This window comes from Ahaetulla prasina, chromosome 5 (genome assembly GCF_028640845.1).
Source record: "Ahaetulla prasina isolate Xishuangbanna chromosome 5, ASM2864084v1, whole genome shotgun sequence".
NCBI lineage: Eukaryota > Metazoa > Chordata > Lepidosauria > Squamata > Colubridae > Ahaetulla > Ahaetulla prasina.
This window is the reverse complement of record NC_080543.1, coordinates 54,886,321-54,914,174: the sequence shown is the minus strand read 5'-3', so window position 1 is coordinate 54,914,174 and position 27,854 is coordinate 54,886,321. Positions and strand designations below refer to the sequence as shown.

Below are 27,854 nucleotides of genomic sequence, written 5' to 3'. Positions count from 1 at the left end.
ATTGCCGACTCTAGGGGGCAGTGCTCATCTCCGTTTCAAAGCCAAAGAGCCAGTGCTGTCCGAAGACGTCTCCGTGGTCATGTGGCCGGCATGACTCAATGCGAAAGGCGCACAGAACTCTATTACCTTCCCACCAAAGGTGGTCCCTATTTTTTCTACTTGCATTTTTATGTGCTTTCGAAACTGCTAGGTTGGCGGAAGCTGGGACTAGTAACGGGAGCTCACCCCATTACATGGCAGCACTAGGGATTCGAACTGCCGAACTGTCGACCTTTCGATCGACAAGCTCAGCTGTCTTAGCCCCTGAGCCACCGCATCCCTTTTACACACATACATTAGTCACCCTCAAAATAAGGATTTAAAAAATGGCAATAGCACTTAGACTTACATATTCCTTCACAGTACTTTACAGCCTTCCCTAAGTGGTTTACAGAGTCAGCATATTGCCCCCAACAATCTTGTTCCTCATTTTACCGACCTTGGAAAGATGGAAGGCTGAATCAACCTTGAGCCTGGTGAGATTCGATCTGCCAAATGGCAGGCAGCTGGCAGACAGCAGAAGTAGCCTGCAATACTGCATTTTAACCACTCCGTTACCATGGCTCTTCCCAATAATTTCCCCCAAATACTGTGCATACATAAAATTGTGCAGTTTGAATTGAAACTATATCATAACTCTGGAAAATGTTCTTATGCAATGTGTAAGTATCTTGCTTATTTCAGAATAGTCATCAGATAGAGAAAGATAAAAAGAAACTACACAGGCAGAGGTCAAGACAACATAGGCTCACAGTCAGACAAAGCTGGACTGAATGATTAAAAAAAATGATCCCACAATTTCAGGCAATGATTTCCTAGATTTCTCAGAAAGTACTGTGTTTTGTAGTTTTAATCATGTACCTCAAAAATGTCAGCAACTATAATTTTTAGTTTAATTAGATAGTCTCCATATTCCACATGAGCTTCCTTTATCTCCTGGGAAGTTTGCTCTCTTTTGAGTCCATTTTTTGTCCAATAAACTGGTCACACAGCCAGACAGATATATAGACTGGATTTGGTATTTATCAAGCTATTGAGTCCTTTCCAAGGACCTGTGATAAGCAAAAGTTGTTTTGAAGCTATTGTCACAGGACATAATCTGTTCCAAGTAAATCTGCCCTTTGCAATTTACTGATGATGATTTTGTCAATGCTGTTATTGCATTATTTTCAGGTATCATTATTATTATTTTTAAATGTAACAGTGGCAACACCTTTTCTGTGGCTTGCCTATTTCTGTGACATTGTACGACAGGGTGATGCTGCTTCTGCTAACAGATAGTATTACCAATGATTGTGGCTCTGACACAGCTAGGATTGACAAGTGATGCTCAGGCCATTACCAGGAGGGGCTATAACTTCTAAGCTTCTATGTCAAACTTTCTGGTGCCCCAAGAATCCTGATGATCACAGACAGAAAGCTACCCTTCCCCATGCAAAAGGGCAAGTCAGAAATTAGTTTCTGAGTACTGTCAGCATAACAAATTTTGGCCAATATGCCCTCAGGCTGACACCCATTGATGTCAATGATAAGATGTGTTTGCCAATAGGACCATGTTTACCAAACCTTCATGACAACTGTCTTGACATCACAACAAACCAATAGCTGAGGCAGCAAAGCATGTCACCAAGAAGTGGAAATCAAGTTCAATACCTTTGTGAGATATCTTATTGGGAAAAGATCAGGGGTGAAATGCTCCCAGTTTGGACTGGATCACCCGATCTGGTAGCGATGGCGGCAGGTGGTTTGGAGAACCTGTAGCAAAAATCCCTGCCCCCCTCCGTCCCAGCTGAGCCACGCGATCATCAGAGTGTTTTTTTTACTTTTAAAAGCATTTTTTCTTTGGCCCAAAAAATGCTTTTAAAAGTAAAAAAAAAAGTATCTGATGATCGTGTGGCTCAGCTGGGACCAGTAACGGAGCTCACCCCATTACATGGCAGCACTAGGGATTCGAACTGCCGAACTGTCGACCTTTCGATCGACAAGCTCAGCTGTCTTAGCCCCTGAGCCACCGCATCCCTTTTACACACATACATTAGTCACCCTCAAAATAAGGATTTAAAAAATGGCAATAGCACTTAGACTTACATATTCCTTCACAGTACTTTACAGCCTTCCCTAAGTGGTTTACAGAGTCAGCATATTGCCCCCAACAATCTTGTTCCTCATTTTACCGACCTTGGAAAGATGGAAGGCTGAATCAACCTTGAGCCTGGTGAGATTCGATCTGCCAAATGGCAGGCAGCTGGCAGACAGCAGAAGTAGCCTGCAATACTGCATTTTAACCACTCCGTTACCATGGCTCTTCCCAATAATTTCCCCCAAATACTGTGCATACATAAAATTGTGCAGTTTGAATTGAAACTATATCATAACTCTGGAAAATGTTCTTATGCAATGTGTAAGTATCTTGCTTATTTCAGAATAGTCATCAGATAGAGAAAGATAAAAAGAAACTACACAGGCAGAGGTCAAGACAACATAGGCTCACAGTCAGACAAAGCTGGACTGAATGATTAAAAAAAATGATCCCACAATTTCAGGCAATGATTTCCTAGATTTCTCAGAAAGTACTGTGTTTTGTAGTTTTAATCATGTACCTCAAAAATGTCAGCAACTATAATTTTTAGTTTAATTAGATAGTCTCCATATTCCACATGAGCTTCCTTTATCTCCTGGGAAGTTTGCTCTCTTTTGAGTCCATTTTTTGTCCAATAAACTGGTCACACAGCCAGACAGATATATAGACTGGATTTGGTATTTATCAAGCTATTGAGTCCTTTCCAAGGACCTGTGATAAGCAAAAGTTGTTTTGAAGCTATTGTCACAGGACATAATCTGTTCCAAGTAAATCTGCCCTTTGCAATTTACTGATGATGATTTTGTCAATGCTGTTATTGCATTATTTTCAGGTATCATTATTATTATTTTTAAATGTAACAGTGGCAACACCTTTTCTGTGGCTTGCCTATTTCTGTGACATTGTACGACAGGGTGATGCTGCTTCTGCTAACAGATAGTATTACCAATGATTGTGGCTCTGACACAGCTAGGATTGACAAGTGATGCTCAGGCCATTACCAGGAGGGGCTATAACTTCTAAGCTTCTATGTCAAACTTTCTGGTGCCCCAAGAACTTGATGATCACAGACAGAAAGCTACCCTTCCCCATGCAAAAGGGCAAGTCAGAAATTAGTTTCTGAGTACTGTCAGCATAACAAATTTTGGCCAATATGCCCTCAGGCTGACACCCATTGATGTCAATGATAAGATGTGTTTGCCAATAGGACCATGTTTACCAAACCTTCATGACAACTGTCTTGACATCACAACAAACCAATAGCTGAGGCAGCAAAGCATGTCACCAAGAAGTGGAAATCAAGTTCAATACCTTTGTGAGATATCTTATTGGGAAAAGATCAGGGGTGAAATGCTCCCAGTTTGGACTGGATCACCCGATCTGGTAGCGATGGCGGCAGGTGGTTTGGAGAACCTGTAGCAAAAATCCCTGCCCCCCTCCGTCCCAGCTGAGCCACGCGATCATCAGAGTGTTTTTTTTACTTTTAAAAGCATTTTTTCTTTGGCCCAAAAAATGCTTTTAAAAGTAAAAAAAAAAGTATCTGATGATCGTGTGGCTCAGCTGGGACCGTCAGAACCCTTTAAAAGCATTTTTTCTACAACCTGTTTGGCCAAAGAGGTTGTAAAAAAAAAAGCTTTTAAAAGACTCCTCTGGCGATCCCAGTTGAGTTGCCTGATTGCCAGAACCTTTTAAAAACATGTTTTCTACAAGCTCTTCAGCCGAAGAAGTTGTAGAAAAAATGTTTTTAAAAAGTTCTGGCGATCAGGCAACTCAGCTGACTGCCAGAACCCTTTAAAAGCATTTTTTCTACAACCTGTTTGGCCAAAGAGGTTGTAAAAAAAAAAGCTTTTAAAAGACTCCTCTGGCGATCCCAGTTGAGTTGCCTGATTGCCAGAACCTTTTAAAAACATGTTTTCTACAAGCTCTTCAGCCGAAGAAGTTGTAGAAAAAATGTTTTTAAAAAGTTCTGGCGATCAGGCAACTCAGCTGGGATCGTCAGAACCCTTTAAAAGCTTTTTTTCCTCTGGCAATCCCAGCTGAGTTGCCTGATCATCACAGGCTTTTAAAAGCATTTTTTTACATTAAAAATGCTTTTAAAAGTAAAAAAAAAAAGTTGGCCATGCCCACTTAGTCACATTACCCCCCCACCAAGTCACGCCCACAAAACCGGTACTAACAAATTTTACATTTCACCCCTGGAAAAGCTGTATTCATTAAACCTGAAAATCGTATGTGTTGAAAATGTTAATGGTTTAGAAATATTTATATGAATTTAACCAATACTTTGGATATTGCAATCAAGTTCACATCAGAGGAAATGAACATTGAACCTTTGATTAAATTAATGTGTCATCACTATTGACATACTAGGCATTAACTTCTGAAACGATAGGAATATGCAACTGAGGACACCTCAGAGTGACCTCATCCAAGTCAAGTGCTGCTGAGACAGAATCCAATATATTTCTAACAAATTAAACTATACCAATTATAAAAATTGATTTTTATGGCAGTTTGGGTATTCAAATAAATGTAAAAGCAGAAGCATTTGGCTCATCTTCCATGCAGTTCCTGTATAATATGGAATTAAAGGGTAGTGTTAGAGAAGCATCTCCTAACATTTCATTTGGCACTTCTCAAAATATACATGTCTTTCCTCATCACATGAAAGACAAATAGTTGCAAGGTTGCCTCCATTAATCCTATGAGTATTTAAAGTAATTTTACCAATTACATTGTACACATACACATACCCATACTAGTTTAAAATATTACCTTTCAATATGTTAAGGGTTATTAACCAAATCACATTTTACTGTATGAACAAAGAACAATGATTGGGCCTGTTGAAATCTAAATTAAATGAACCAGATCCCTGCTTTAAGTGTGCTTTGACTCAGATTTGTTGGAGGACACAATCAGAATAAAATGAAATTTGAATCAGTAACTCTGGCCTAGAATGATTGCTTGGAGCCATAGCACAATCCACAGATTGTTTTAAAAGGATCTTAAAGCTTTACTATGGTCTAATAGGATTTGAAGATTAGTAATTCCTATTGGAGTTTTTTGTTTTATTAGACTTTCAAGCCTGAAGATATTTCCCAGTGGCTCAACTGACATAATTAATGTTCCTAAATTTCTCAGCAGTGCTTTTTAAAAAGGATAATGAACTTGCTTTATGTCATTTCAGACAGAAGCTACTTGTCTGTTACTCATTAAAAGAATCACAGACCATAAACTTCCAGACAATAAAAATATTGCTGGTGAAGTTTAATAATGATCAGTTAAGTAGAGGAACATAACTCAGTGAATCTCTAACACGTATCATTTTTATTCATGAATACAGTTGTTCATACTGTTTGAAAAATTCTGTTAGATAGTATTTAGACATCAGCTTCAAAAATGAATAGAATGGTAAAATTCAATCTGGAAGAGAAAAGGACAACACAAAATTCCCAAGATATCTAGCAAAAAAGGCATAGAATAGTTGGTTGAATCAATTAAAAAGTATGTAATATCTGTGTAAAACTAAAATAAAAAAAAATTACTTAAGCATCTTGTTTCTCAGTAGAAATGGGAGCTATTGATACCTCGGTAGTATGATTGTAATAGACTAATCATTCGGTCTCATATCCTTTGCTTCTGATCTTTCATATGCTAGTTCTCACAAATCTGAGAAGAGCCAGTTGTTATCCCTTGCTCTAACTTACACAAAAAACACACAAACCAATCATTTCCTTTTGTTTTCAAAAAGGAAAATGGAGATAATGTCTCAAAGGAGCTGAGCTCAATTTGAGGGCTAATTTTGTCCTTTGCATTGTTTACTTCATAAAAATATTAGGCATGGTCATTAAAAACTTTGGGATGAAGCACTCTATTGTTTATTACCATGTACATCCAAGAAGGCTTTCAATGCACCTTTTAATGTTGCATGAACTCAATAATGAGTAGGATGAGGGAGAATAAGCTGAAATTAATCCAGATAAGACATAGGTGATGTTTGTAAGGAGACAGATGTACTTGGAATTAGAATAGAATAGAATAGAATTTTTTATTGGCCAAGTGTGATTGGATACACAAGGAATTTGTCTTGGTGCATATGCGCTCAGTGTACATAAAAGAAAAGATATGGTCATCAAGAATCATAAGGTACAACACTAAATGATAGTCATAGGGTACAAATAAGCAATCAGGAAACAATATCAGTATAAATCATAAGGATACAAGCAACAAAGTTACAGTCATACAGTCATAAGTGGAAGGAGATGGGTGGTGGAATGATGAGAAGATTAATAGTAGTGCAGTCTTAGTAAATAGTTACATGCATGGCTGTTGCATCAACTGTGCTTGTTCCTGAGCCAGTGGGATTAGTAAACCAGCTGCCAACGGGAAACAATATAAAGGGCTGATGTTGACCCTTGAAGCCATAAATAGCTTAAAGCCTGACTGAGAAGTAGTCAGTGAACTTGCCTATCTAATTATAGCACGAGGGTAGGAGCATTATATATGACACTGAGTTATACAAAATAAAACCACCACAATAATAACAATAGCTCCTTTTGAGGAATCTGCTGCTGTGGAATATTCAGCATGTGAGAGATCCTTCTTTTGTGAGATGTGAATGCCTATGAATGCGTTCCTAAAGGAAATTACTTAGTCCACCACATCTTCAATATTCAAAAAAAATTATGAAACCCTCTCTCTTTCACCAAGTTTGGTTAATTTAATTTATTTTCGCATTACTGTGTTGATTTTAGATTTTACTTAATATTAATTATGCTGTTTCATAATTTGTATTTTTAATTGCTGTAAGTCACTTGGAGTGCTGTATGAAAAAAACAGATATAAAAAATAAATGATAACATTTATCTTCTCACCTTTTGAAATAATATTACAAATATATATATTTAGCCACATATAGGCAAGAAAATTCAATCCATAACTTTTTAGACTTGTTTCCTTCTATGTATTAGTAATAAGGTAAAGGTAAAGGTTCCTCTCGCACATAGGTGCTAGTCGTTGCTGACTCTAGGGGGCGGTGCTCATCTCCATTTTATTAGTAGTATTAATATTAATTAGTATTAATAGTATTTTTAGTATTAGTATTAGTAATACTGGTACTATTAAATTAAGATATAGAACAGTTATAATTCCATTATGCTTTTCTTTTTCCTGCATCAGATAATGATTATGCTACTCTGTTCACAGAACATACTGAAATCAAAGGCCATTGCAATATATTACAAGATTACATTTTCTTGTCTGAGAAATATAAATTATGTCAATCATAAATTTTACATGGGGAATCAATGATTGAAAAATTCCATTTATTCTTTAGTGATTAACATTAAATGAGTAAATGATATGTGAAAATCAGAAGCAGCTTCTGGAAGCCACTTTTATTTTTTCCTTTTTAATTCAGTATCTTTATAGAAATTATAGATATTTGAATTATATCTGGTTATGGGTACCACCGTTCAAAAAGGACAATGACCAATTGGAAGAAGTTCAAAACAAAGCCATTAAGTTGGTGAAACTTAACATCTTAACTAGCAACTGTGGCAAGGAAAGTTCGTAAAATGAGGCAAAACTCACTTAAAAAATGTCTCACTTAGCAACAGAAATACTGGGCTCAGTTGTGGTCATAAGCCAAGGACTACCTATATCTGAATAATTATCACACACAAGGTGTGGACTTAGTCTCTATTGTCACAGAGAGCAGGACCATAATAAATGGGTAAATCTATAAGGAAGAAGGTTCATGTAAGATTATCATCTGGTAGAATTGGCTGTCATTTTGGGTGTCAAAATATCCCCTAAAATTGGGTTTGATTTATCTATGGATGGGCTTATCCATGAGTATATATGGCATTTTTTTTAAGTACAGGTATTTACTGTACCATATATGCTTGCATTGCAAACCCATCTGCACATAAGCAGATCTCACATTTTTAACCAAAATACAATGAAAAATGTGGGTCAGCTTATCTGACTCATTTTCCATGGTATTTGAATAACAATCTGAGAATTGGGTTTTGTGTGGATGAGCTTATACACAAGTATACATGTTATACATTCCATGATTCTGTGAAGTTATACATTTCCAAGTGGATCATTTTCAAAGATTTCAAAAATGTTTAAAGCTTAAACATATCAAGGTTTAAGGCAGAAATGTTTTACTTTAATCAACCAACTAACCAACCCCCAAGTGCAAAAATATTTTAAATATTTGGCCCCATCACTCTAGGGATGTTCTGGTATGCTGATTGTGCGTTGCATATTACGCTCTAGCCATGCTCTATCTTGAACTAACTAGTGCACTGTTTCTCAATCTCAGCAACTTTTAAGATATTCCCCATGTTGGTTAGGGAATTCTGGGAGGTAAAGTCTATGCATCTTAAAGTTGCTGAGATTGAAAAATCCTGCTCTACTCAACACTTTGATACCTGAGGATTCCATATTGTTGATTTTATAGCAAACTAGAATTAGCATAACTTTTTTTTCTTGTCTCTCTATTTTTGCAGGGGGGATATTTGAAATGGTGGAAAATGAACCTGTTAATGTTGAAGAACTAGCTTTCAAGTTTGCAGTCACCAATATTAACAGAAACAGAACACTGATGCCTAATACTACATTGACCTATGACATCCAGAGAATTAATCTCTTCGATAGTTTTGAAGCCTCAAGACGAGGTAACTATCTCAGCATTGTAATGTCTTATTGAGTCTGCCCATTTTTTCTCTAAAATTTCTCAGTTTTTGCAGTAGTTAATCCACACATGATAACTCCCTTTAGTTAATTAAATGTCTACTTTTCTCTCCCTGTGATGGAATCATATTATTTCACCCATATACTGAGCATTAATTGTGTAATTATATGAAATGATTCAATTATGGTGAAATTCCGGAAGATGGCGACCAGGAAGGTTGCACCGGAGAAATGCTCTCTGTAAAAGGGCTCTTTTGAGCTCTTAGGAGAGCAGTTTCCCCGAAGATTCCTTGCTGGCGATACTCCAGAGCCGAAGGTTTTTCCAGGCTGCCGTGGATTGAGGCTGCCGAGGTTCTTCCAGGCTGCTGAGGACTCAGGCGGTGGGCGAAGAGTCGGAGACCGCCGGAGCCTGGACTGCCGCAGCCACGCCGCAGCCACGCCGCCCGCTACCGCCGCCAGCCCTGAGCCGCTGCCAGCCCTGAGACTGCCGCTGCCGCTTGTGCCGCCACCGGAGCTGCCAGCCCCAAGACTGCTGCTGCCAGCTGCCACTGGTGCCGCCGGAGCCACCGCCGGAGCCGCCGCCAGCCCCGTGAGCGCCACCGGAGCCGCCGCCAGAGCTGCCGCCAGCCCCGGGATTGCCGCTACCGCTTGTGCCGCCAGAGCCGCCGCCAGACCCGAGACCACCGCTACCGCATTAAAGGCGGCTGGAGACACCCGAAACCACTAAAGCCACCCCACCAGACCCGGGACTGCCGCTGCCGCTGCCGATACCGTGAGTCGCACCGCTGCCATCACCGCCCTCCATCATCGCCCTCCCACATTGCTACAAACTTTAAATTTCCCACCAAGGAGATAAAAGCCCAGCAACATTTACAACAACCCTAATCAACCTATCCCCCAATCGGCAGGACTGCTGCAGGACTACTGGTGAGTTCCTAGGAGACTCCAGTCTCCCGGCCTCTACTGACTTTTTGAATCTCCCGCCATTACAGCCACCTGTAAAGAAGCTTCCAACCACCCTATCTCACCATTTTAAATTTCCCGCCAAATCTCACTGTTACCATAGTGACTCCCTATTACCATAGCAACTGCCAAATTGACTACCATTTAAAGTTAAAGAGACAGATATAAAATCAAAGATAATTGATTAAGTGACAGACACTTAATCATTACTAAAATAAATAAATAAATAAATAAATAAATAAATAAATAAATAAAACAAAGGAATAAGAAAGATCATCATTATGCCAGCCAGAAAATCAAACGCTGATAAAATCTTAGAATCAAGATTAACAACTATTGAACAAAACATAGATAAAAGATTACAAGCTATTGAACAAAACCTAGAAAAAAGAATTCATAATATTGAACAAAACCTAGAAAAAAGAATTCAAAATATTGAACAAAACTTAGAAAAAAATTCTATCAGTTATTGAACAAAGTTTCACAGATTTGATAAAACAAATTTCAACACTAAAAAATGAAAACTCTAATGATCTAAATCTCTTCCAAACTCATCTATCACCACAAAATATACAACTTACAACTCAACCTAGACATCAAATTAATACAACACAACCCAATCAACAAACAACTACTAATCAACTAATCAGAGATGCAATGGAGAGAGGACAAAAAATAAATAATGCAATATTATTTGGACTTGAAAACACAAATGAACCAGATATCAATAAGATTCACAACATCATTGGAAATTATAATTCATCAACCATCTCCCCAAATGAAATAATTGCTGTCTCCAGAGATGGACCAGAATATAAAACAGCGATGGGACAACAGCACCAAGATTTTGTAGAGTTATATGCACTAATGAGGACAGCAAACGCAAATTCATAAAGACTATAAACTCAATTGCTAAATCCAACCCTACCTACAGTAAACTTAGATCACGTCCTGACCTATCCTTTCTACAAAGGATACGCCTCGTGAACTTCGCACAGAACTTAAAAGAAGACAAGACAATGGTGAATCCAACCTATACATCGACTACCATGCTGATTGCATAAAAAATAAAACCTGCAATCAAAAAATCACCTCCAAACCCCCCATCACCCATAACAATCAACCAGCCATCCCAGTATTCAACCAAGTACCCATCCCCCTACCTCCCATTCAACCAACCATCTTACCAACTATCCAACCAACAGCCATCCAATCAACAATCCAACCAGCCATCCAACCAACCATCCAACCAACCATCCAAACAGCCATCCAAGCAGCCATCCAAGCAGCCATCCAAACAGCCATCCAACCAGCCATCCAAACAGCCACCCAACAATCCACCCAACCAGCCATCCAAACAACCATCCATCCAAACACCCAAACTACCATCCAACCATCTATACAACCATCTATTGTCCACAACCCCCAACCTACTAACACCCAAAACTAGGTATGCACGCCTTACATCTTCAACACCAATCATATCAGATCTCAAATGCAAATTGATAAATGCAAGAAGCATAGTCAACAAATTACCTGAATTTATCCTCTTATTAAACAGTGGCACATTTGATATCATTTTTGTTTGCGAAACATGGCTGAATTCATCCCTTCCTGACTCCATTATCTCAAACAAAGAATATCAAGTCTATCGATCAGATCGGGAAAACCGAAGAGGTGGTGGAGTGGCTATCTTTACAAAAGACACTGAATCTAAAAATATCCAAGTAGCACATAAACTCTCTTCCTGAAACCATAGTATGCGACCTATCCCTTGACACTACTCTTCGATTCTTACTATGCTACAGAGCCCCCGACTATGACATTACCCACGCAAATATGCTAACCTCAATGCTAACATGGACTACCTCTTGCCCATACCCTCTTATCTTCCTTGGTGACTTAAATCTACCTCTCATTAACTGGACAACCAATGAATGTTCAACTGACCCAATCCATACTACACTATACAACGCTGTTACAAACCTAGGTCTTGAACAACTTGTAACTAACAATACAAGACTCAACAACTGCCTTGACCTCATCTTCTGCAACAATCCAAACTCAATTTACGGTATACAAATTAAAGAACCTTTTTCAAACAGTGACCACTGCATGATTGATTTTCGTCTCAATATACGTCCATACTTAATTCGTCATAACACCAGAACTCCCAACTACAACTTCAAGAAAGCCAATTACGACCTTATAAACAACGATCTTTCACTTCTGAACTGGCAAAATCTGTTTGCAACCTGCATAACCGCTGATGACCTCTATAGAATCTTCCTACTTGAAATCAATAGAGTCATTAAATTATATGTACCACGAATGACTACCATGTCCAAGAAAACAAACTACCCATATCAATAAAAAGCTTCAATCAAAAAAATCCTCTGGAAAAGAAACAAAAAGGCTATGTTACAAACTTCAGAAACCGTTACAGAAACATATGCAACCAAATTAAAACTGAATGCACAAATTACCACACCAAGCAAGAAGAAAACCTTTACGCACAAATTCCAATCGTGCCTTTTATAATTTTGTCAACAGTAAACTTAAAGATTCAAGATCCATCCCACCACTAAAAGATTCTAACAACAAAGAATGCAATGACGAAACAGTCAAAGCAAACCTCTTCAACATTTTCTTTGGCTCAGTTTTTGTTAACTCCGATAACACATATCCAACATTCCACAAACGAACCAGCAATGACTATGATGATCTAACTCATATAGATTTCACAGAAGACAACGTTGGTAAAGCTCTTCACAACTTAAAACCATCGCTTTCTATTGGACCTGATGGTCTATGTGCATATTTCTTAAAAAAACTTTCCATTAATATAGCTGAACCCCTAAGTATTATCTTTGATAAAGCTTTCACTACCAGTTCTCTTCCCAAACTTTGGTCACTAGCCACAGTCATCCCCATCTTCAAAAAAGGAGACCCCAGCTTAGTCGAAAACTACAGACCGATCTCCCTTTGCTCGTCACCTGCAAAGTCATGGAATCTATCATCAATCAATCCATTACCTCACACTTAGAAACTAACAACCTACTCTCCAACAAACAATTTGGTTTCAGGAAAAGTTATCATGTAACTTACAACTTCTCCACTGCAAAAACATATGGACTTCAAATCTAGATCAAGGCAAATCAATAGATGCAATCTACATAGACTTCTGCAAAGCTTTTGACTCAGTAGTACACGATAAACTTCTCCTTAAACTAACATCCTATGGCATCTCAGGACCCCTCCACAAATGGATATCTGCTTTTCTGTCTAACAGACAACAAGTGGTCAAAATTGGCAATGCTTTATCAAATCCTGTTCCTGTCAAGAGTGGCGTTCCTCAAGGCAGCGTCCTTGGACCAACACTCTTTATTCTATACATTAATGATCTTTGTGACCATATCTCAAGTAATTGTGTTCTCTTTGCTGACGATGTCAAACTATTTAACACCACAGACAACACTTCTATCATTCAAAACGACCTTGACCATCTAACCGCTTGGTCTAAAATTGGCAGCTCAAATTTCAACCAGCAAATGCTCAGTCTTACATATAGGAAAAAGAACTCTAAAACTAAGTACATACTAGATGGACATTACCTTACAGACGACCCCATCCCGTTAAAGACCTTGGAGTTTTCATGTCAAATGATCTAAGTGCCAAAGCCCACTGCAACTACATAGCAAAAAAGCTCTAAGAGTTGTAAACCTAATTTTATGCAGCTTCTTTTCCAAAACACCACACTACTAACCAGAGCATATAAAACATTTGCTAGACCAATTCTAGAATACAGCTCACCTGTTTGGAACCCTCACCACATCTCTGACATCAATACAATTGAACGTGTCCAGAAATATTTTACAAGAAGAGTTCTCCATTCCTCTGAAAACAACAAAATACCTTATCCCACCAGACTTGAAATCCTAGGCTTAGAAAACTTGGAACTCCGTCGCCTTGACAAGACCTAAGTTTAACTCACAGAATCATCTATTGTAATGTCCTTCCTGTCAAAGACTACTTCAGCTTTAATTGCAATAATACAAGGGCAACCAATAGATTTAAACTTAATGTAAACCGCTTTAATCTAGATTGCAGAAAATACGACTTCTGCAACAGAATCATCAGTGCTTGGAATACTTTACCTGACTCTGTGGTCTCTTCCCATAATCCTAACAGCTTTAACCAAAAACTTTCTACTATTGACCTCACCCCATTCCTAAGAGGACCATAAGGGGCGTGCATAAGCGCACAAACGTGCCTACCGTTCCTGTCCTATTGTTTTTCTTTTCTTCTTCCTATATATGTTTATATGTGTATATACTATATAATCTTTTTGTATGATGTTGTGACAAAATAAATAAATAAATAAATAAATAAATAAATTATTTGTGTAAGAGTTAAAATAGCTGCAAGTACTGCAGTATTGAAATACCTAGAAAGCCACACTAAACTTATCTTCTTGGCTAATGTTTAGTTTTGTGATAATAATAGATTGTGGCAGAAATTCAAACATTTCCTTACTTGCAAATGGAATTTTTTTCTACTAGTTTGAGTATGTCGGGATTTTAAACCGTAATTTACATTCTTAATAGTGTCTACATTCTAAAGTTCACGACCAGAAAAATGTCATTTTTTAAAGAAATATTTAATCTTTGTCACACTTCCCTTTGGCTGTGGCATTGTTGTGAAGATTTGCCATATATTTTCAGTTAAGCCCTTCTAATTACATGGAAGTATTGACAGAAAGCTTTCTTAAATATAGACCTGCTTATAGTGATATGGGCTAAAGTTTATTTCATTTTTCTAAGTGTGTCATTTTTTAGGTATATCAGACTTCACATCTTCCAAATTCTGAGCTAGCAAAGCCATTATTTATGGCTTCCAGTTAAGGAAATGAAGATCAACACTTCTGGATTGCACAAGATTGGAGAAGATTGGTCTGCATTATAAATTCTGCCTTAAACATTTTAATCTCAAAAACATAAAATTTAAAAGTAGAACTGAAAGGTTAAACATTTAAATTAACAATTAATAAAGGAAAAAGATTTAGCTCATGTTATTTTAGAAAAATAAACTGTATTACTATAAGCTAAGTAATAATTACATGCCTCACAACATCCTGGCAAAAAAGTTAAATATAATTGCTTGTAAAACTATCGGATATGCAGAACTTTAGAAGCCATTATTTATTGAATAAATTGGCAAACAGATCCTCTGCCTCTGTGTACTACAGTCTCCATTTTGTTTTTTGATGATGAGACGACTTTTGCTGTATTGTTATCTTTTTCAGAAAAAGATAAATTGATTAATTGCCTGTTTTTCAGGCATCCTGGGGAGCAATATAATAAACATGTCTAACAATTTGGAAATGAAATATAAATACTGTGTGAACACACAATTGTTCTCATATCTTTTATATCTAATCTTCTCTCTACCCACTCTTTAGTGATTGCAAGAACTTCACTTTTGCTTATATCATTATATAAAGTACGGTATAAGATTATAGCAACAAATAAATAATGAACATGTTAACTTTTTTTAGAAAAAGGTAATATTGAAGGAAGATAAAATTACAAAGTTTTGTAATTCTATTGAATGAGCAGCTAGGCTGTCATTCTTGGCCAATAATCTGCTATAATTTTTTAAACATTTGTATGCCTAAACACTTGGCTTTGGGACTTCATATTATGGAAAGGAAATGTAATAATGAACATTAATAATGATCTTTTGATCTGGAAAACAATGATTATAAAACATTAATGAAAGACTTCAGACTATAAACATAAGGTGCAAATTGTTAAAACTTGACCTGATTTAAATCCTTTCAGCTTTTAAGGATCATTTTTCATAGTTAAATCTCCTGGACCATGAACGTAATTTGTCACAAAAAGTACCCATAAAAGTTCTAGCACTATCTTAATTCCTTTTTCAGTACATTAACTTTATATGTTTTTGGATTAATACAATATGGATAATTCATTGAAATAATCATGAATTCAGCATATATTTTTAAATGCTAGTAATAGGTTGCTCTTTAGTTTTTGGTTTTATTTCACTGCTTTCAATCTAAGAATTGTTAAGATTATTAAATTCATAATCATTATTGTTATAAGAGAGTGCTATTGAACTGTTATTGTTATTAGATTTTTTATTTTTTAAAAAATATGATATTTTTCTAATATATTTTATTTCCTATACATATCATTTATACATTCTTAATAACTGTGCGATTGTTTTAATTTGAATATGCTATACTCACTTTCTTGCTGTAGTTGAACAATTGACTTTTACATAATAGATTAATATATCTTATTAAAAATCAGTCATTTCAATCTTTTTTACATTTTCTACTTGCCTCTCCTTTGTCAAATTTGACCTTTCTTATTCCCATCTTACCTTATTCTTCTAAAGTGAAGAGCCAGCTGTTGCTATTTTATTCTATGTACTAGTACAATTATTTCAGTTGTTTTATTCTTATTCTTGTTTTGTCTTCTGGTTTTTACAGTTGTAGAGCTGTAAAACTTCTAAACAGTACTAAGTTCATCTTCCTCTCTGTAAAATTAAGGGTTTTCATAATTGCAGCCAAAACCATTTGTATTTCATGAAGGCTTTGCCACCATGCCTTCTAATTTATACTTGATTGCTTATTTTATTGGTTTATGCCCTGAGATCGAACCATATTTTTAAGCCCCACAGAATTACTTCAAAAGCAGGCTGGGTGGCATATAAATTTAATAAATAAAGCTGACATGACTTTGCAACTAACAACAACAAAAATCTGAAGAAGGATCCCTATTTTTATTGATTTCAAAGTTTTATTAGTTTCTCCTTAGAGGAATAATTAGTTAGGGGGAAGGTTGTAAAGTGGCTTAGTATTTATCTTGATAAAATTGCACTTTTAAAAAACTTCTCAATTTATTTTTTCCAAAGTACATGCCTTTTGAAGGACATTGTTCCTAATATAGCTTTACAAAATTAAATTAAAATCTTAGTTTTAGTACTTGGGATTCTACGATGTGTGTATCCAATGTCCTTGTCATATTAAACACAAAAAAATCATTCAGACATTTAGTTCAAACATCCCAAATACCCCCCCCCCATGTGTGTGTGTGTGTGTGTGTGTGTGTGTGTGTATCATTCTAAGCACGTAATGTTATGAGCTTTACTGGCAATAACACTAATGTAGAACATTTGCTTAGACATTACCTTAATTTGATCAGACCTACCTGCTATATTTATCATAATGAAGCTATGTTCTTCTCCGATTCTTTTTCAGCTTTTGCTTGAGTGGTTTTATTGATGACTTAATTGTGTCAGGATCTTCTTTAGAATTATGAGATGTTTTAAGTACAGTCATATGTTCTTAATTATCTTTGTTGTCATTGGAGATATATAATAAATCACTGATTTTGATTGCTTTTCAAGACATGAGAAATAGCTCTTTGATCCAATGTTGAAGTGTATCTAATTTATTATATTTATTTATTTATTATTTATTTATTATATCATCAAAAGTATTTTGGCTCAGTTATATACCAGAGACAAGTTAAAAGAAATGGTAATGTTTCAGCAAGCTACCAGTTGGGAGACTTAGATATTCCTTTATTTTATGTTTTTCTACTAGGGCAGCAACTACATTCCTACTATACTTAAGGTAGCTTCTCTATTATATGAATCCCAATCTGATATTTATAAAGATGATCAGTTTTTATATGTCATTCAGTAAAAATTTGTTAGAGCATCTTTAGGCTACTAAAATGTACCTCAAGTGTCTTACTGAAGCAAAAGGTAAGGTTTGACCTTAGCTGTAACATTTAAATTATTGTTCAATAAATTATTAAATAATAATTTAATAATTTTAAATTATTGTTCAATATTATAATTGCTAAAATTGTAAACTTTTGCTGAAATTCAAAACAGGAAGAATAAGTGATAGGCTGTATGATAAAAAGGGTTATGCACTTTAGTTATAACATATATTGTTTGAACAGTGGTGGAAAGAATCACATTACATTATAATTTAAAAGAGAAGTTTTATAAAATGATATACTATTGGAATATGACTCCAAAATGTACAAAGGTACTTCAAATTTTGTTGGAAATGTGGAAGGGTCATTTTATCATGCCTGATTGCCTTGTAAAAAGCCAGAAAATTTGGGGTTCAGATACATATAAAGATACAAATAATTTTAAAGATAATATTCAGTTTAGAACTTTTTTGCTGGTACTATTAGACAATTAGAAAAAGCTATGGAAGACTACTTTCATATATGATTACTAATTAGAAACTACTATATGTGCAAAAATGGAAAGACTCTGAAATACCCACAGTGGAGGAATGGTTGGTGAAGAAGATAGAATTAGCAAACTTATTTGCTTAGACATTACCTTAATTTGATCAGACCTACCTGCTATATTTATCATAATGAAGCTATGTTCTTCTCGATTCTTTTCAGCTTTTGCTTGAGTGGTTTTATTGATGACTTAATTGTGTCAGGATCTTCTTTAGAATTATGAGATGTTTTAAGTACAGTCATATGTTCTTAATTATCTTTGTTGTCATTGGAGATATATAATAAATCACTGATTTTGATTGCTTTTCAAGACATGAGAAATAGCTCTTTGATCCAATGTTGAAGTGTATCTAATTTATTATATTTATTTATTATATTTATTTATTATATTTATTATTATTTATTATTTATTATTATTATTATTATTATTTATTATTTATTTATTATTTATTTATTATTTATTATTATTTATTATTTATTTATTATATCATCAAAAGTATTTTGGCTCAGTTATATACCAGAGACAAGTTAAAAGAAATGGTAATGTTTCAGCAAGCTACCAGTTGGGAGACTTAGATATTCCTTTATTTTATGTTTTTCTACTAGGGCAGCAACTACATTCCTACTATACTTAAGGTAGCTTCTCTATTATATGAATCCCAATCTGATATTTATAAAGATGATCAGTTTTTATATGTCATTCAGTAAAAATTTGTTAGAGCATCTTTAGGCTACTAAAATGTACCTCAAGTGTCTTACTGAAGCAAAAGGTAAGGTTTGACCTTAGCTGTAACATTTAAATTATTGTTCAATAAATTATTAAATAATAATTTAATAATTTTAAATTATTGTTCAATAAATTATTAAATAATAATTTAATAATTTTAAATTATTGTTCAATAAATTATTAAATAATAATTTAATAATTTTAAATTATTGTTCAATAAATTATTAAATAATAATTTAATAATTTTAAATTATTGTTCAATAAATTATTAAATAATAATTTAATAATTTTAAAGATAATATTCAGTTTAGAACTTTTTTGCTGGTACTATTAGACAATTAGAAAAAGCTATGGAAGACTACTTTCATATATGATTACTAATTAGAAACTACTATATGTGCAAAAATGGAAAGACTCTGAAATACCCACAGTGGAGGAATGGTTGGTGAAGAAGATAGAATTAGCAAACTTATTTGCTTAGAGAAAGATCAATTACTATAATTATTAGTGATTGGAAGTATTTAATGGACTTTTTCTGAAAAGAAAAGTGAACTGGTGATTTGTAGATTCAATGATTAGAAAGAGTAGAATACAGAAATAAGAAAATTATGATGTCATCTTAGAGAGGATAAAATATAAATGTACTTAAAACTGCTGTTAATATTGCCACTTCTTTACTACTTTTTTCTTTCTTTCTTTTCTTTCTTTCTTTTTCAGTTTCTGATTACTTTCCCCTATTCTTTTTGTCTTTGCATTGTTTTTATTCTGTTTAAAATCTCTTGAATAAAAACAATAACAAATAAAATAAACATAAATAAATAAATAAAACCTATCTTTATAATCTTCTCCAGGGCAAATACAATGTTAGGCGTCTTCTTTCCTATATTTTATCTTATTTGGAGTATACTATTGGTTAAAGATGGTTTTCAAATGCTAAACTTTTGAAAGATAGAATCCTGGTCCCCCATTCATTAGATTGAGGTTGGACAGAAAAGATCTAATACTGGGTAATTATTTGCTCACTCTGACCTGTGTAGATTGAACATAAGATAATTTCCTTAATTTTACTTAATATCTTTTCTTGATGCATATATTATAGCAGGACTTTTCACTATTCCACAGAACTCTGGGACTCCACAAGAATTTGATGGGTTCCATGAGAGACTAAGGGCAGAAGAAAAAAGTTTATTTAAGCCCAACTAATTTTCTATCACCAGAAATTGGACTTGTGATCTAAATATCTTTTAATGAAGATTTTGAGATTTGAAACAATTTGAAAATACCCTTATTATTTCATTGTACATGTAGAAGAATCTCTGGATTTTTGTGGAAGAAGAGATAAATTCATAGCCTCCAACTTTAATCAGATTAGTCTGCTGATATTGCCAAAAACATTGCCAAAATAATTTAGTATGCTCTAGGTTAGGGGTGTTCAAACTTGGCCCCTTGAAGAGTGATGGACTTCAACTCCCAGAATTCCCCAGCCAGCATGAGCTATAAATATGAGCAAGTTGCTGGCTAGGGAATTCTGGGAGTTGAAGTCCACCACTCTTCAAGGGGCCAAGTTTGGACATCCCTGCTCTAGATGAATAACTGTCCTATGTCAATCCTCTGACAACATCCTGTAATCAGTTTCTGAATCATCTTGAATAATTGTATTATGCTGGCTACTTGACTCATAAGAAAAAGTCAGGTGTCTCCTAGATGATTATCTATAATACCCTCAATACAGGAAAGAACAGCCCACAGATCACATACAATCCTATATAGCATCCTTTCACTATACTGCCAAAATTGGGCAACAAAAACAAATAATAGTCCAATAGTCTCCAAAAGTGCCTTTCTTGGTTACATCAAAGAAACAAACAAAGAAGAGAAAGAGGGGATGATAAAATGATGATGAAAATGATAGTATATGTTGATTTTCAGAGGGTTTTGAGTGTTTAAAAGAAGGAAAAATAATCGTCAGTCTCAAATTATCCTTCTTTGGACACATTATGCAAAGACCTAGCTTTCTGGAGAAGGCACTAATGCTGGGAAAGAAAGAGAAGAAGACAACCAGAGGGAAGGCGGATAAATTCAGTTACACTGGTAATGAATACACCAGTGGAAGACCTAAAAGGCTAGGTTAGGGATAGGTTGTCATGGAGAAAATCTATCAGTGCGTTCTCTAGGAGTCAAAAATGACTCGCACATAAATCACTCAGTGCATATTGATTACACATAATCAATCCATCAATAAATCAAAATTGTAGAGTAGTTAAATCAAATCTTTCTAAAAAACAGGTTGGTATCTATTTAGAGCTGGAAACAAATGTCAGACAAAATTTTTATTCATAATTATTCCTAAAAATATTTGCATGTGTGGAAAAACTGTATATTTCTTCTGATGTTTCAAACTCTTGTTAACTTTTGTAATATATTGTTACTTTCTGTGTGTATACAACACAGAAAATGTGTTTACATGGGATAATCCAGCCAAAATAGAAATTAGAGTTAATTGGAATTAGTGTATCTATGATTAAATAAAAATTACAAAGCAAATACTCTCATCTGTTCATCAAGATCTATTGAAAACTTTACTCATACAAATTATATTCAAAATCATTATTTATTTTGGATTTATATAAATAAATTTGTTATAAAATTCTAATCTTAGACCTATCTTGAGAAATTCTCAATAAACATAGCTGATTAAATCAAACTAAAATTACTAGACATTGGCATTTTAAAAACTTAATTCAATGTTTAATAACAATAACAATAACACTTAGACTTATATACCACTTCACAGTGCTCTTACAGCCCTCTCTAAGCAGTTTCAGAGTCAACATATTGCCTCCAACAATATGGATCCTCATTTTACTGACCTTGGCAGGATGGAAGGCTGAGTCAACCTTGAGCCTGGTGAGATTTGATCTGCCAAATTGCAAGGAGCTGGCAGTCAGCAGAAATAGCCTGCAGTACTGCATTCTAACCATTGCAACACTGCGGCTCTTGTTAATACTAGTATACAGAGGTGAAATGCTCCCGGTTTGGACCGGATCGCCCAATCCGGTACCAATGGCGGCAGGTGGTTTGGAGAACCAGTAGCAAAAATCCCTGCCCCCCCACCCCATGCCCAACTGAGCCACGTGATCATCAGAGGTTTTTTTTTTCCCTTTTAAAAGTATTTTCTCTTCGGCTGCAAAAACGCTTTTAAACGTAAAAAAAAGCCTCTGATAATCGTGCAGCTCAGCTGGGATAATCAGAGGCTTTTAAAAGCATTTTTTTATAACCCCTTCGGCCGAAGAGGTTGCAGAAAAAATGCTTTTAAAAATAAAAAAAATAGTTGGCCACTCCCACCTAGTCACATTATCCCCCCCACCAAGCCATGCCCACAGAACCGGTAGTAACAAATTTTACATTTCACCCCTGCTAGTATACCTATAATTAGTATGCCTATGATTTTCTGGTTTTGGTGTTGTTTTTAGTTCTCTTATTTATTTTGTATGCTGAATTTTGTAACAGGAAACCTCTTCATTGGTTAATTTAAAACAGTGAAACATTGATGAACATATAATTCTCTTTTTTCTGCTGTGTAATTACTTTTCCTCAAATGAAACAATTTGTTCTTATTACATTTTTCTGTTTAAAAAAAGCATTACAAATCAGAAAGGTTGTTATATCTCCATCTCTCTCTCCCTCTCCCTCTTTCTCTCTCTCTCTCTCTGTCTCTGTCTCTCTCTCTCTCCCTCCCTCCCTCCCCTCCTCCCACCTCTCTCTCTCAGCATGTGACCAGCTTGCTCTGGGGGTAGCTGCACTATTTGGACCATCCCACAGCTCATCAGTCAGTGCAGTACAATCTATCTGCAATGCACTTGAAGTTCCACATATTCAGACACGATGGAAACATCCAACAGTGGATCTCAAAGACTCTTTTTACATCAACCTTCATCCCGACTATGCAGCCATCAGCCAGGCAGTTTTAGATTTGGTGCTACATTACAACTGGAAGATAGTAACAGTTGTATATGAAGACAGTACAAGTAAGTATCGTGAAACATTTAAAAATATTATATTAACAGAAATGCTCCTGATTTTCTGCCTACATAATTATTAGATCATAACTTCAGAAGTACTATGCCTTCTTCTTCTGCATTCACCTAAGATACTGGACTAGAACCAAGAAGACTAGGTTGCAATCAACCCTCGGCCACAAAAACTCAATGGGTGACCTTGGGCTAATTACTGACATGTAGCCCAATCTATCTCTTGCAAAGGAAAAAAACCCTCCCCCCTCACTTATCCCCTCATCTCTACCCTTTTGGCTGCCCTCCACTCTGCCACTGATGCCTAGCCATGTTGCCCCCCACTATCACCAGCTTACCTTCTCCGTCTTTTTCTTGTTACTGATGAAGCATGCCCAGCTGAGGCAACTGCTGCTGTTTGTTAGGCCTTCAGGTCTTTGTGACACATCACCTCACCTTGCAAGGCCCCCAGGAGACCACTATGATGCTTCCTAGTACCTCATCACAGAGATCTCATGGAGGTGCTTATTGCTTAAAAACTTGCATAGTTTTTCCCGTTACGTTTTTTGTTTTATCTCATTACTATTTGATGCTGATTATATCTTTTTATGGAAATTTTGTCCTTTAAATACTTGCTTGGAATAAGGTCCATTGATCTAAACGGAAGATGACCATTTACAAGATTAGAGCTGAATTGGAGACACAGTAACAATAGCAATAGCACTTAGACTTATATACCATTTCTCAATGTAGTTTAAGCGCACTAAGAAAGCGGTTTACAGAGTAAGCATAGTGCCCCCAACCAATCTGGGTCTTCATTTTATCAACTTCGGAAGGATGGAAGGCTGAGCCAACTTTGAGCTGATGAGAATCAAATTGCTGGCAGTGAACTGAATGCAAGATTGCCTTCTAATCACTGCATCACCGCCAATATAAGAAAATGGAATAGACATTCAATCAAGTAATCCATGGGATTCTATTTTTATTTTTTTTCTGTAGGTTTCTGTAGCCCATTTTTGTATCTATTGTAAGTAATTCTTAGATTAATTTAAAAATATTGAATTCTTTTAATGATATTTTCCTACATAGCATTTATGCATTATATATTTATTACTTTTTTTTAGTCCAAAGTAGGCATTTGAATCCAAACTCAGACTCTATCCTTGAGACAGGAAGCTATGAAATATCAGGGATGCATATCAAGGGACTGTTGGAAGAAATATCCATCTGGGTTCAGTTCCAAGTGGGACAAAGACACTGGAAACATGGAGACTGCTTGGAAAGATGGTTTAATGGTGGCCAGGACCACATGGCTTGAGATCCTGAACAGAAAAGGGCTGAGATCCTGTGTGCTCCCTGGTTTTATGCTTTTTCTGAGCTTTGAACTTTCTGGGGCACAGGAAGAGTACCCTGATTGGCTGTCAGACTCCCAGGGGGTGGGGGTCTTAGCTAACATTGTAGGTTGTCCCTCAAGCTTGCCTGAGCCTTGCCATGTGGTAAGATTCTGTTGCTAGATGGGTAGGGGCTAATCCTATCTTTGTCATGTAGACAATGGACTGGCTCAAGCCTTAATGGCCCATTGACAAAGGTGGGGGGGGGAGAGTCAGGAAGCAGCTTTGTCTTTAAAACATGTTTCTCCATTTCTCATCCAGGGAAATATATTCTGCCTTTTTAAATATTTTCTAAAATATTTCATTCTTCTAGGAGGGGGGTGGGTGCTAAATTCCTACAGGACGATGTGTCTGCAATTTATCAGAGGGGAAAAAAACCACCCAATGATATTAACTACCATCTCCCTTTCCAGCATGCAACATCTAGGAGTGGGAAACCCTGTTCCAATCGAAACTAGAGCAGATTGCAAAGAGTTAGATCCCTTCTAATCCTCATGAAAAGATCATTTTTGCATCAGATGGGCTCTCATTTATTTTTGGAGCTAACTGGGAAAAGAACCAAAAATGATAAGGGTTGAAAAGTAATATAATCTCTTCTTCCTTTTGACATATTTTCTTGTCACCTCACAGAATATATTTGTAGATATGAAAAGAGATCTGTAGGCATTATGGATTAGACTTTTCCTTAATTAATCCATTTCCCCCCATTAAAATTCACCAGCAGCTATAATGTGATTTTTTCTTGCTGAGGACACCATATGATAAAGGATCTTTTTGAGCCAAGAAGTTTTAAACAGTAATTACAGCTATTATTATGCATTTCTCTGTTATTATAACCTTTAGGAATGACTGAAGAAGCTTCTTTGGCAATAGAAGCTTAAGTTAGCCAAACTGTCGATTTACAGCCAATTTACATATCTTCCTTTATATTCAATCTTTTCAGGAGGCCCACAAACCTGATCCAGCCAAAACCAGATTTGTTTAGTGCTTCTACAATTTTCACTTCAATAGTCATAATGGTTTATATTTTTTATTGGCTTGTGGATGTTTAAAAATTGAAAGAAGAAAATCAGTCTACCAGGAAAAGAGTCAATTTTATCAGTTCAGTGTGAGGCCTTGAGCAAAGACAATAACTGGCAAGAGAGCAATCATTCCTGCATGTCAGAGTAACTAGAGTGATACTTTATGCTGTTTTATATATCAGTTTGCATTCTCTTAGTGCAATTCTTATGCTGCAGATGTTAAAGAGAGCCATACAAAGCAAAGCAAATGGGTCCATTCACAAATCTGCTGAAGATTCATTACCATAATTACCATTTGTTAGAGGGTTCTTTTAAGCAACCCTTGCTTGTATTCAAATTCTTTCTTTAGAGGCTCTCTTTTGACTTAATAGGAAAAAATCTTAAATATGTATATGCACAAATATGCATAAAGGAAGAATTATTTGCATGCATGGTTGGAAGGCTGATACTAGAGTACTATGCTGGTACTCCTTGACTTATAACTATTCATTTAATGGTAGTTGGAAATTACAATGGTAGTGAAAAAAGCGATTTAGGGCCATTTTTTGCGCTTACCATAGCAGCATCCCCATCATCAATTAATCAGAATTTGGATGCTTGGCAACTGGCATGTATTTATGATAGTTGCAGTGTCCAAGGGTAATGTGATCAGCTGTTGTAACCTTTTGACAATAACTGCAAGTGATTCACTTGACAACTGTGGCAAGAAAAATCATAGACTTTTCAAAACTCAAATAACAGCTGTCTTGCTTAACAACAGAAAGTCAAGGATTACATTTATAGTCCTATATACTGAATTTAGCAAAACACATCCATTCATATTTGTAACAAGGTTTTGTGTATGCATACACACACACACACACACACACACACACACACAATGGAAGCATCTTTTACTTTTTGAGGAAACAGAGAATATTCAACGGTGTGTATTTTCTCCAGCATCCTGTCCCATTTTAAATTTCTGCATTTGATACATGTGCACTATTTCTCATGTTAGCACCTCATTATGTATTCATTTCTTGTTTAGTTATTTACAAATGTGATAGAAGTAATGCATAAAAAGGGGAGTTGTTTGTCTGCTCTGGTACTGACATAGTCACCTTGTATAGACCACCTTGTACCCTCTGTTTCTATCCTTGGCCAAAGTTAGCAAAACATTAGGCATTTCTAACCCAGTTGTGCCATATTTAAATGTACCTCCCATCCTTTATCTTCTCTTTTGCAAACCCACCACAATTCTGTCTCCTTCATTTTGATATCTCCTTTTGAATCTTGGATTACAGGGGAATCACTTGGCTGGTTCCCTCATCTTGCTACCTACCTCAGCATTGCCAAACCTGGCCATCTTTCAAATGTATAGACTTCAAGTTCCAAAATTCCCTAGGTTGCAAGGAGACTGTCTATAGTACCAAGGGCAACATTTGGAACATGTCAGTGCTGGTGAAAACTGACCAGCAAAGAAACTGAAAGCAAAATATTTCCATGTTAACAGTATGCAGTTGGTAATGTTTAACAGTAAATTAATTTTACTTTGCTATCCTCAGGATCTTTTTTTCCCTTTTCTTTAGTTTATTTTAATCAATAAATAATGCTTTATTCATTATCCTTTGTTTTTTCCCCTGTTCTTTTTATGTCTCTACTGTAATAAAAAAAAGTATAAAATTTTTTTTAAAAATACTGCTGCGTATTGCAACAGTTCATTTGCTAAATTTTTTATGAAACATTATTCCATTTGTGCACTATTTAATTGTTCAGTGATCTTGGATATTTAAGAGGTTTTTTTTTTAATGGCAATACTTATACTAGGGTGTGCTTACATGAAACACATGAGCTCCTGAAATATTTTCAAAAGTTTGTCATTAAATTTTAATTTTTAATGTGAAATTAAATTATGAAATATACAACTTGGCTAATTACCATTCGTAATGCAAAGATAGCAAATTTTGTCCTAGTCCTTCCCACTGTTTGGTTATGGCTTTTTATATATTATTCAAAGTCTACATGTGGATTGGCCTTGCACACCCATTTTAAATAATAAAATTCATTTAACAACAACAACAACAAAAAAACACCTCCCACAAGAAAATGTGTCAATTTATTTGAGGGCTATATAGTTTCTACTCTTTTTCTAGATATAAATGCTTTAGAACTAACATACAAATACATCTTTCAGCTTTCCCTCTTATTTTTATTTTTCTTCTTATAAGAAAAAATAGTAAAACAAACAAAAAAAATTCCAATGACCCTGGTAAAACTCTCTGATGTAGGGCTGTCCCAAAAACCTCATTTGAAAGCCTATCTCGTAAAAGTTCAGAAAAGGAAGGAAAAAAGTCTATAAATTTTCTCAATGAATTGTGTTATCAGTTATAGTCTACCATGTTTCCCTGAAAATAAGACTCTGTCTCATTTTTTTTAACCCCAAAATAAGCTCTTGGCCTTATTTTCAGGGAGGTCTTATTATTTTGGGGCGTGTGGAGCAAGATGGGGCTCCTCTTGCCATCTTACCTGATTTCCAGCTCTGTCTCCCTAACCCTAACCAGATGAAATGGCGGGAACAGGCTGCGCATGCATTTAAATATTTTCAGGGGGGGTTATTTTGGGG

General features: G+C 35.6%; 1 protein-coding gene across 1 annotated transcript in view; it reads left to right on the top strand.

The window, feature by feature from the left end:
* GRIK1 (glutamate ionotropic receptor kainate type subunit 1) overlaps nt 1-27,854 on the top strand; it is a 181,260-nt gene that overhangs the window by 81,364 nt on the left and 72,042 nt on the right. Inside the window, exons 2-3 of the mRNA XM_058184958.1 lie at nt 8,644-8,811; nt 22,597-22,854. Of these exons, the coding sequence (XP_058040941.1) occupies nt 8,644-8,811; nt 22,597-22,854 (426 nt within the window). The remainder of the gene's footprint in view (nt 1-8,643; nt 8,812-22,596; nt 22,855-27,854) is intronic.